The 12,112-nt window shown below is 38.4% G+C and overlaps 1 protein-coding gene across 1 annotated transcript in view; it reads right to left on the bottom strand.

Annotated features, from left to right (window-relative positions):
- The window catches only part of gas8 (growth arrest-specific 8), a 32,006-nt gene extending 20,428 nt beyond the window's left edge, over window positions 1-11,578 (bottom strand). The window contains exons 1-6 of the mRNA XM_067419809.1: window positions 11,406-11,578; window positions 10,951-11,043; window positions 10,456-10,653; window positions 10,161-10,367; window positions 4,934-4,988; window positions 25-230 (exon numbers count right to left, since the gene is read on the bottom strand). Of these exons, the coding sequence (XP_067275910.1) occupies window positions 25-230; window positions 4,934-4,988; window positions 10,161-10,367; window positions 10,456-10,653; window positions 10,951-11,043; window positions 11,406-11,408 (762 nt within the window). The 5' untranslated portion in view covers window positions 11,409-11,578. The remainder of the gene's footprint in view (window positions 1-24; window positions 231-4,933; window positions 4,989-10,160; window positions 10,368-10,455; window positions 10,654-10,950; window positions 11,044-11,405) is intronic.
- Between the last annotated feature and the right edge of the window lie 534 nt (window positions 11,579-12,112).

Genomic DNA, 12,112 nt, shown 5'->3' with positions numbered 1-12,112 from the left:
GTGAATGCGTTCATGTGTTTTCACCTTGAGCGAAGTGATGATGTCCAGATTTTTGTAGACTATGTCATTAAAGTAGTTTCTGATGTCTCTGAAAGCTTTCTCATGGTTCTTCATCAGCATGTTGATGTGGCTGTTTTTTCGCTCCTCAATCTCATGAATCTCCGTCTTGCGTCTCAATTCTTCCTCCTGACGTAGCTTTTGCATCCTTTTCTGATATTTGGATCCAATTTCTGTGACAATATTTTCACATTAAATCATTGTGGCAAGCCTTTACTACCTATAAAACTTTTCATATCCCATTCCGTTTTATTATATGCCACATTATACTGTGTACAGCCGAGTTGCGTTTGTGTGCTTCTAGTAAACACAGAAACTGGCGAACGGCGGTCTTTCGAATCAGCTTTGACCGCGATTCTGGAAGACTTGAGTTAAGCTTTTCTCTGAGAAAAGAACAAAGAACGGCACTGAAGTCATTCTTAAAAAGGGAAGATGTGTTCGGAGTTTTGCTGACCGGATACGGCGAATGTTTAATCTATCAACAAGCTCTGTTTCACCTTTGTTGCTCTGGTTGGTGGTAGCGCTATCCTATCGCGTGCAGAGGGAGTTTGAAAGACAACTGTTTATCCCGCCATAAATATCCCGTAGTCCAGATTAAAACAATGTTTAAGTTTGAAAATAAATAGCCTATTAAGACTTTAAGTATTAAGTATTTGGTGCTGAGCCTGTGATGAACAACAATGAGATTACAAAAACGAACAGCGGTTTTAAAAACTTCTTCACTAGTGCAGTTGCTTTTGTTTGCGGGGTTTCCGGGGTAACCGCAGCATTCTGCCGTTCCATCAGCGCCCTCTGCTGTCACTGAACGGCACTTCATTCAGCCCATCTCCTTCACCCGTTCAGTCATGTGCAAACGCATGTTGGGCAGAATAGCGGTGTTGAGCATGTATACGGTTGATGGGCAAAGTATTCCTGAGTGCATTATAAAAAAATTTATAATTTTGAATAATTTATTATTTATGATATTTTCAAGTGCCCACAATAACCGTATCGTGCATATTCATTATCGTGATATATCGCATTACCGAAAATAGGCACATGCCTAATAGTGACACACAGCAGTTGGCAGAGACTAAAAGCGGGACTAGACAGCAAGCGAGTGTCACGTGCATCGGCGCTTGTCATTCACACAAAACAGCAGAACATGCATGAGTAATGTTTAAATAGTATTTGGCAGTTTAATATCCACACACTAGTATATATTCGGCTACAGTCTGGAGCCCTGGGCTTTGATTAATACTGAAGCGACTGATCCACGGGTACCTGATATACTTGGGAGTTGGTACTACAGAAAAGCTGGTATCGTGACATTTTTTTTAAATTTTAGTACCGACTGGGTACTGACATACCGGTACTAAAAGTGGTCCAAGGAAGAAACAAGTGGTGAACCGGTGACAGGGTCATTTGCAGCCAAGGCTCACTGATGCATGTGGGGAGTGAAGGCTGGCCTGTTTGGTCCGATCAAATAGATATGCTTCTGTAGCTCAAATTGCTCAAGAAGTTAAAGGGTTAGTTCACCCAAAAATTAAAATTCTCAAATGAATTACTTACCCTAATGTCGTTCGACACCCGTAAGACCTCGGTTTATCTCTGGAACACTAATTATATTTTTGTTGAAATCCGATGGCTCAGACACCAATGTAATTTCCTCTCTCAAGACCCATAAAAGGCACTAAATACATTGTTACAAAGCCCATCTCACTACAGTGATTCAACAATAATTTTATGAAGCGACGAGAATAGTTTTTGTGCATATATTGAACTATTTGAACAAAAAAACTAAACAACGACTTATATAGTGATGGGCTGATTTCAATACAAAGTTTCGAATGGTTATGAATCAGCGTATAGATTCATGATTCAGATCGCGTGTCAAACTGCCAAACTGCTGAAATCACGTGACATTGGCGATCCGAATCATGAATCGATAACGTTTGAAACTTTGCTTTGAAATCGGCCCATCAATATACAAGTTATTTAATTTTTTTTTTGTGCACAAAAACTATTCTCGTCGCTTAATAAAATTATTGTAGAATCACTGTAGTGAGATGGGCTTTGTAACGACGTCTTTAGTGCCTTTATGGGTCTTGAGAGAGGAAATGACATTGGTGTCAATGAAGGCCTTTCTGAGCCATTGGATTTCAACAAAAATATCTTAATTTGCGTTCCAAAGATAAACAGAGGTCTTACGGGTGTCGAACGACATTAGGGTAAGTAGTTAATGACAGAATTTTAATTTTTGGGTGAACTAACCATTTAATGCTGGTTTTGATAGAAAGGTTTCAGAAGACAAGCTGGTGGAAGCAGTGTGCTGTTTTGGGCAATGTTCTGCTGGGAAACCTTGGGTCCTGCCATCCATGTGGATGTTACTATGACACATACCACCTACCTAAGCATTGTTGCAGACCATATAGTCCCTGACAAAAGTCTTGTCGCTTGTGTACAAATTGACCTAAAGTGCCGCTGAAATATATTTCTAATCAAGATTTTTTTTACAAGAAATGGCTCATTTTAATCCCACCAGCTTTTGTGATAATGTTTCAGTGAAAAACTAAACTTTCAAAAAGTATTCTAATATTCACAGCTTGGTAAAGCCCATTGAGTCAATTTTTGCAAAGACATAAGTGTTGTCACCTTGTCATATGAGCTTCACCTGTGACTAATAATGGATCAATTAGGTCTCAAGTGTGTATAAAAAGAACCCCAGTACACTAGACCTTCACATCAACTGCAACTAGACCTCTGCAAACATGCCTAAGATTCACCCTGAGACTAAAGTTTTGATTATCAAGAGGCTGAAGACCAGATCCACTGCTGATGTGGCAGACACCTTTAATGTGTCTCAGCTTCAAGTACAGAGGATAAAAAAAAGATTTGAAGAGACTGGAGACGTTTTTGACAAGCCCAGGTCAGGCAGACCCCGCAAGACAACTGCTCGGGAGGACCGTTTGTTGGCTCGAAAATCCAAAGCCAGCCCATTTTCCACTGCAGTAGAGCTCCACGAGACCTGGTCACCTGAAGTCCCTGTGTCAACCAAAACAGTTTGTCGGATTCTGTCTCGAAATGGCCTCCATGGTCGAATCAGTGCCCAGAAGCCAGCACTGAACAAAAGACAATTGAAAAACCGTGTGGCATTTGCTAAGGCCCACAGCCTGCTAAAAGGATGGACGCAGGAAAAGTGGCAGAAGGTGGATTTTTCAGATGAATCTTCTGTTGAATTACACCACAGTCGCCGCAAATATTGCAGGAGACCTACTGGTGCCCGAATGGATCCGAGATTCACCCAGAAAACAGTGAAGTTTGGTGGCGGAAAAATCATGGTCTGGGGTTACATCCAGTATGGGGGTGTGCGAGAGATCTGCAGGGTGGAAGGCAACATCAATAGTCTAAAATACCAAGAAATCTTAGCTACCTCTTATTCCCAACCATAAAAGAGGGCAAATTCTGCAGCAGGACGGTGCTCCATCGCATACTTCCATCTCCACATCAAAGTTCCTCAAGGCGAAGAAAATCAAGATGCTCCAGGATTGGCCAGCCCAGTCGCCAGACATGAACATCATTGAGCATATGTGGGGTAGAATGAAACAGGACGCATGGAAGACAAAACCAAAGAATATTGATGAACTCTGGGAGGCATGCAAGACTGCTTTCTTAGCTATTCCTGATGACTTCATCAATAAATTGTATGAATCCTTGCCAAACCGCATGGATGCAGTCCTTCAAGCTCATGGAAGTCATACAAGATATTAAATTTGGATCTCACAGCACCACAACTTAATTTGCTGACATATTTTTGTATTTGCAGTAAATTTGTTCAATTTCTGTATAGGCGACAAAACTTTTGTCTTGCCAAAATTTGAACTTTCTGTCTTGATTAAATGATAAATATTTTTTCTGTGAAAATTATTTATTTCAGTGCATTAAACATCATTTGGGAGGGTTTTCATATGAGCTATTTCTAACACCAATGAATTAATTAAAAGTCAGGTTAATATCAGGTATTTCTAGAAAATAGATGAGCGACAAGACTTTTGTCAGGGACTGTATACACCCTTTCATGGTAACTGGTCCCTGGTGGCTGTGGCTTCTTTTAGCAGAATAATGCACCCTGCCACAAAACAAAAATGGTTCAGGAATGGTGTAAGGAGCACATCAATGGGTTTGACTTGGCCTCCAAATCCCCAGATCTGCAAGCGGCTCGGGGGCAAAGCACTGTCCATGCTGCAACATAACGCCGCGGGAACAGGGCTGCTTGAGAGCAGCGAGCTGATCTGTTGCTGCTGGAAGCGCCGGCCAATCAGCACTGCATGAGAGCGGCGATCTGAAGAGTGGAGAGCACTCCGGGCTGCTCGAAGCAGCAGCTGCAAAGAGCAACGAGCAGGATAGAGAGTGGCGAGCAGGGAGGCGAGCTGAACAACTGCGCAGAGGCGAGAAGATCAGCGGCGAAATCCAGCTGCTTGCAGGTAAAGGCGGCTTCAATCTCAAGAGATGTGATCTGCATTTCTGACAGAGAATTAATCGATTTGCCATGGCGAATCGGTCGCTTTTATAGCCCGAGACACCTCCCCTTTTGGCAGGCTCGAATGGGCTCGCTCACCATTGGAATTCGTTTTCTTTAACTTTACGAACCTATCGACATGCAGTTTACACCTTGCAGTTTAGAGTGTTTGTATAAATGCTTCAGAATCTAAGAAAAAGGAGTTTTCTCTATAGCATCCAATTAGGCTTAATAAGACGAACGACACAGTACTCCTGTAGTATCACAAGGGAACTTAAGTATTCATAAACTATGAAAAGTAGTTATAAATGTTTCTATGCAACAAAAAAAACTTGTAAAAATATAGCCCATTCAAATATATAAAGACATTGTATTCACCTCGTACTTGTCTGGCAAAGTCATTTCGCAGATCAGTAATTTCCTCATCGTGTTTCTGTTGAAAGACAATTTTATTTATTGCCATGTGAAATCTAAATCAGAACTGCAACTGTCATTATCACTGTAATCATTATATACAGGGTGCGAAAGTAGGGTGGTGATGTGGTGCCACCCCTGCAATGGGTCAGTCATACCATGAACATTTCCTGAGCAGTTTACTTAAAGAAGCTTATTAGGGCTGTCAAACTTATCTGCAAGTTTATCAAAGTTAACTGCATTAACACACAAAATTAATTTGTTCAGAAGCGGTGAAAGCGGTTTGGCCGTCTGAGTCAGATTTTGCAAATAAAAAACGATTCAGTGTCAGAAATTCTGGCAGTGTCAGAAGATTTGGTGCACAGTCCTGCAATGTGACTTCTATGATGACGTCAAATTGTCTTAATTTTTCAAGACAAACCATGACCAGAATGAGTGCTAGAGATTTCTTTGTAGCCACCATTTCAATCCTTCATGTAATGCAGCTCACTGTCACCAAACGCATATGTTGATTGATTTTTAACGTGCTTTGACTATCATATAGTCTGACATTAATGACAACTTATATCTTACAGTGTGACATGGCTTAAAGTGAGGATCATGTTTGTACAGTCTGACAAGTAACAATCGTAAAGGACTTATACATCTCACAGTTTGTACTCAGCTTTAGTCACATCAAATGTGCCCATGCTGTGTGCCTCAAAGGCATGGATGCAAAGCCCCGTTTTACCCAGTTGTCCAGTTAGCCCAGGCTATGGATTGGCCTCAACTTGTCCATTTCAGTGTATTTTTGGTACTGAAATATTGTTTAAATTGGCATGTTTAATGCAGCTGTTTTAATAGAAGGATACATTTCTAGTATTAACATAGTATGTTTTTCAGACATTACTCTTTAAATATGAAAAGTATCAGCTGTTTGAAAATGTCACCAACATTTGGATTTCGACCATTAAAAATGGGCCAAGTTTAACAATTTGCACATGGAGACAAACTGAGATCCCCATATCTCGAGAAGGGTCCAGCTGCGGCTTGGGTGTTCCCGTCATGAAACAAGCATGAATATTGGGCGTTACTGGTAGCGTCTCATCGACCAATTGCGATGAATTTCTCAAGGCACATGGGTATGGGTCATATGTTTGATGTCATATGTCTGATCATTCTCGGCTGCATATTTTACTACATGCCCTAATCGTGCAGGCGCCCTCGCGGCCACTTGCAGTGCTCGTGAACTGGAGCGAATCTCATCCTAATTTAACGAAACTCAGCGTACGCCTCGCAGACATGAAATATATCTTAAGAAAGCTTGAAATGTCTATTAACAATTTAAAAAAAAAAAAAAAAAAAGCTACTCTCTGATTATGTAATCCATGATGTGCATTTCTCTCTATAGGCGCGTTCACTATACGGAGATGGCGGTCGTCAAATTAATAAACTGAAAATAAAAACCCTGACGTACACTATGGTTAACCGAGTATTAACCGCTAAGGGCCTTGGTTAACGGTTAATGAAAAACTTGAAAACGTGCAGCCCTAATAAGAAGAAATTGGCAGCTAAGAATAATTGTATTCTTAAGAATGTTTCGTGATTCCGGTCCCAGCAGAATCTAAAAGGATATTTTTAATAATTCTTGAGTTCTTGAATTCAGAGTTGGTAAGTATATAAAATGTTGTCAATCACCAGTTGAAATATTGTGAACATATATTTTTAAATAGAGATAGTCAGTCAGACCTTTGCAAGTTCAATTTTTTTCTAACACAAGGTAAATCAAATTATTTTTCTTCAAAATCTTTTTTGGTATCAGCTCCAAACACGTGATCATCAACCATCTTTTAGTCCATCTCTGTTCTGGACTTGCACACAAACTGAATTGCAATTATTTCCCAAAACAATGTAATTTGTATATAATTATTACAAAGTATATAAAAAGGATATGAACACAGGTACAAGCTGAATACAGACGCAAAGAGGAGAACACAGACGTGCCAGTAGAGACCTTTTTACAAAGCTAAAGTCACACCATTCTGTTTTTACTTTAAGGGCCCTATCTTGCACCCAGCGCAATTGAATTTGTACACCGACGCATGTGTCATTCCTATTTTCCCCCCGCGCAAAGGACGCTTTTCCCTCCACAGAAGCACGTCGCTAAACTAGTGAATGAACTTGCGCTCCCTGGGCGGTTCAGCACAAAAAAGGAGGCGTGTTCTGGCGCAAACAATCCCTGGTGCTATTTTGCTGTTCCATTAAACAATTGCGCCACTGACCAGAAAAAACCTAGTCTAAAGTCAGTGGCGTGTTGCGCGTTGTTCATTATGCTATTTTAAGGGCGCATGCTTGACCATAATGTATAGCGTGGACAACGCTATACATAATGCTCATGTCATCTACACAGATGCAACAGTTATTTTTGCAAATCATAAATTGTTACAGTAAAAAAATATTAACACATGAGATGACGGAAATCATTGTGTGCCACGAAGATGTGAAAAAATAGGCATAAATCTAGCTTACAAATTATTCAGGCTAATTGTAGTAATTAAGGATCAGACCTGTTTGCCCAATAGGGGCAAGACATATATGTATTTAAGGACATCTGACAAATTGGTTTGTCCGTCAAGAACCAGGAAAAAAAAAAAATTTGACTGAAAAAACTGTTTAACCGACGCTATTTTGGGTGGGTTTCTCCCATCCCCAACAACACAACTTCTGTCTTTCACTGCTCTTGCAAGAACATCAGTCTCCTCGGCTGTGAACCGCTCCTGGTGTGCGCCTGGTAAATACGCCATAATAATAGCAGTCCATAATGGAACTTGCGCACCTGCTTTTAAAGGGAATGTTGAATGACGCTCTGATTGGTTTATTCACGTTATGCCCAAACCACACCTATGAATAATGAAGCTACTTCAGACCAACCCATTTTAGATTTGCGCCGGGCGCAAGAGCCTTTTATCCCGCCGGGAAAATAGCAACAGCGCCGAGACCCGCCCACAAAGTTACTTGCGCTCCGCGCTTTGACACTTGCGTTTCAGATCGTCAAAATAGGGCCCTAAATCTTGAAATTATACAATATAATTTAAATAAAAAACAACCGCTCTTTGTTTGGGTCATGATTAAAATGCAATGGTTGCCTCTAATTTCAAATGGCTAGAGATATTGTTTGTTCAAGGCTAGTTTGGCCTGTTATAGAGCAAATAAACAACAAATAAATTTGCTTAAAGGTGCACTATGCAACTTTCCGTCCACTTGAGGGCGCCTATTAAAAAAAATGCGTATTTTGATGACGCAAATTTGAGCGCAGCATCTTGGGACTTGTGGTTTTCACCTCACAGCTGGTGGAAATTAGGATTCGGGCAGAAATCACGTTCATGCATGCGGTTATTAACGTTACTGCAGTGTAAAGCAGAGCAGGACCGTGTGTTGTGGAGCTGAGCACAGCTGCTGGAGCGATTGTTACACAAACACACGGCTAGCGAACACCGTGACTTTTATTATGACGGGACGGGACACATTTGCCGAGCGCCTGCACTGATCCGCTCTTCCGGTTATGAGGTAATGCAGCTCTGTTTATTATATTAGATACATTTAAGTGTGTTGAAAATGATGTTATGACGTTACTCTGTGCGTTCACTTGTTCATACTGCTAAGAGTAAAGCGCTCCTGCCAAATAAAACCCGAAACCGAGGGTAGCGCAGATATGACCAATTTAACAGGCGACTTCCTCAAACGCTATGCTGAAACGTCCCGGTCCTTAGTTAAAATAGCAATTTTCTCACAATTTACAAATAGGTAATTACAAATAGGAAACATTTGGGATATTGTAGGTACTCAACTGAACAAAATATATAACACTGGCCTAGTGGTTTTCGTATATTTTACTGCAAAAATACTACAAAGTGCACCTTTAAACAAATCGGCAACCGTTATCCAGTTATTAAATACTAGTAGTAGTAGCAACAGTAGTAGTACCTGCTTGTTTTTATTTATTTTTTGTTAAATGTTATGGCTTGTAAATTATCTCAATTTACCGGCCATAGGCAGGTGTGGCAAAAAGTTAGTTTTAGGCCCTAATTACAGGCAAGCAAACTTTGGATTTTTAATTTTTTTTTAAATCCAAATCTTAAAATTGCATTTTGACCCCAATCTACAAAATACGGGATTACTCAATAAATATTCATCCATGACATTCATTAATTTCGCTTTAAGCATTATTTATGTTTGTCTTTTTTGTTACAATATTGTCTCGCAATCAGAGGAGGACAGTAGTGGACAGTAACTTTGAATGATTTTACTTGAGTTAAAGTATACAGTACTACAGTTTTAATGTAATTAAGTATTAAATTATATTCAATATGAAATGTATTGCTGTAAAAAGTACAATTTTATGTTTTGGAATGTTGCGAAGTAAACGCTTTCCAAAGAAGAACACTGATAAAAGTACATATACATGAAAAACAAAATTACTCTAAAGTAAAAATACTTGAGTATTGAAAAACAAAATTACTCTAAAGTAAAAATACTTGAGTATTGAAAAACAAAATTACTCTAAAGTAAAAATACTTGAGTATTGAAAAACAAAATTACTCTAAAGTAAAAATACTTGAGTATTGTCCGCCTCTGCTCGCAATATCAGCGTGACTGAGTTGAGTTTGTGGAAAAACCTTTCCAGTGCTTGTATTATTTTGTTCTGTCTTTTACTGCATTCATACTCGGAAAGTAGATCTAAAGTGACATTAAATCACAAGATGATTAGTATAGGGCTGTCACAATTCTTTGATTAAATTTAGGTTAAATTAAATACCGGAAGTGGCGCATTCCACAAACAAGAATCCATGAACCGCATTATTAGATGAGCGCAAAATAACTGAACAATAACTCGATTACCAATATAATCGTTAGTGACAGCCATAGATTAGTTAAATGATAAGTAAAATGCAACTGCATTGTTCTCCATTTTGTGATATTCAGTCATTTTTTTCCCAGTCATCTTTGTCATTGAATATTTCCTAAATTTACAGTTTCTTAGTTAAAAATATTGTCTCGTGAGCTGTGTATGTGGTGTGTGTGTGTGTATATATGTATATAAAGCCTAAACTCCATTGTAAGGTAGTCAGTCACCTCATCACCCCCTTTTATCCCCATGAAGGCCAGTGTAATTTCGCACCCTGACTATATCATATTATAATCATGTACATACCAGATGAATGCTCTTGAGCACATTCTCACTGGACAGCTCCTGCTCTTTTAAGTAAACTTTCAAGTTGCGCATGTCCTTCTGCAGGTGATTCTCGAGAACAGTGTGGTCCTTCTGCAGCTGTTTGGTGCTGACAACACTTTCAGCCTTCAGCTCAGACAGCATGTTCTGCTGTTCATACAGCAAGTGCTTCACCTTCTGCTTATAAACCTAAAAAAAAAAATAGATTCATGTCACACACAGTGTTCATTATGAGCCCACATGCAATTTAATATCACGACAGGACTCTTCATATCACCTTAATTTCCACTTGGTGGCGCTCCTCAGCCTCCTCCAGTTCACGCTCTCTGTTTCTCAGCTCACACTTATTTTCTTCCAGATGTCGTTTGGTGATTTCCCAAAATGTGTGGATTTTGTCCCTCTCTAGCTGGAAATAGTTGCGTTCCTCTCGTTCTCTGTCCAGCTCCTCTCGCAGACGCACAATGTGCTCCTCCAACTACAAAACATTCATGAGTTTTGTTGATTGGAGTTTCAGGCAGATTGGTACAAATTAAATTAAATAATGGCTGCCATCAACAAAGTGTGCATGATTTCATTATTGATTTTTATTGTTGTTATTATTTTAGGTGAACGAGCAGACTAGGACAATATTATTTCCATTATATATATATATATATATATATATATATATATATATATATATATATATATATATATAATTATTATTATTATCTCTTTTTTTGCACACAATATCAGCTCAACAAAAACAAAATAAAATTCAAGAAAATCACACCTGCTCTTTGGACATCTCCTCTGTGGATAAGCCATCCACTACTGTTGGAGTTTTGCCCTTTGGGGACTTGTTGGAAGATTTTTTCTTTGGCGGCTGGAATATTAACAGACAAACAGGCAAAAAATATGAGGTAAGTTATCTTGTATTGGATATTGTACATTTATATCGTGCGCGACACAAAAAATGTACACGTTCTATAAACATATTTACATACATTTAAAGTAATGTCTTGACTTCTCAAAATCAAAATATTGCAGGATATACATTTCAATTTGCCGAAATGCCATTTGTACTAAACACAATTGATCAGACTTTGGCTTCTTAGCCGATGAGCTAGCGTCTCACCCTTTACCACAAAAACAACAATACTGGGATTTATTTATTTATCTCGTTAAATGCCAATAGATAAACTATTTCAAAAATCAAATCTCATTATGAATTGAATACTTGCTTACCATTATTTGTGAACGCGTCGCGTTATCACCACCTCATATGAAAATAAAGTGACTTGTTGCTTTACATGCTGCTACTAATCAACAACTGTTTCCTAGCAACATGCTTCGCAAATGTCTTCTTCTTTTGGGACTGGTTGGGCGTTTTCCACAGCATATGCACATATCGCCACCTGCTGTTTCCTAATGAAAATGTTTTTGTACAAACAATATTTAGTATTTTTTCTTTTTTAAATCATTTTAAATATCAAACAGCCATTAAAATATATTATCATTGTTAAACACATTAACAATAAAATCAAGCAGCATATCGTAAACATAACAACAACAACAACAACAACAAAATAAATAAATAAATAAATAAATAAATAAATAAATAAATAAATAAATAAATAAATGTCATTAATTGTTTTGGATACTTCTATCATATTAGGTAACAAAAGAAAATGACAAAAATCTGGTTCTAACTTTGATGGTGTTATCTTTCAAAAACCTCTTATTATCATTGAATAAATTATACTTGTAAACAAATCCTGGTGCAGGTATTGTAAAATAACTTTAATTTGATATCCCAAATCTATGAATAGCTTTGACAACTAAAGAAAATTATCTATATGAATAATCCCAATTAAAATGTTTTCTTAAAATGATCATAACATATTACCATATATCTTTTCCATCTAGTCTTTATAAAATAAAGATTTCCTCGT

The sequence above is a fragment of the Pseudorasbora parva genome, chromosome 16 (assembly GCF_024679245.1).
Source record: "Pseudorasbora parva isolate DD20220531a chromosome 16, ASM2467924v1, whole genome shotgun sequence".
Classification (NCBI taxonomy): Eukaryota; Metazoa; Chordata; class Actinopteri; order Cypriniformes; family Gobionidae; genus Pseudorasbora; species Pseudorasbora parva.
This window is presented reverse-complemented; position numbering and strand designations above follow the sequence as displayed.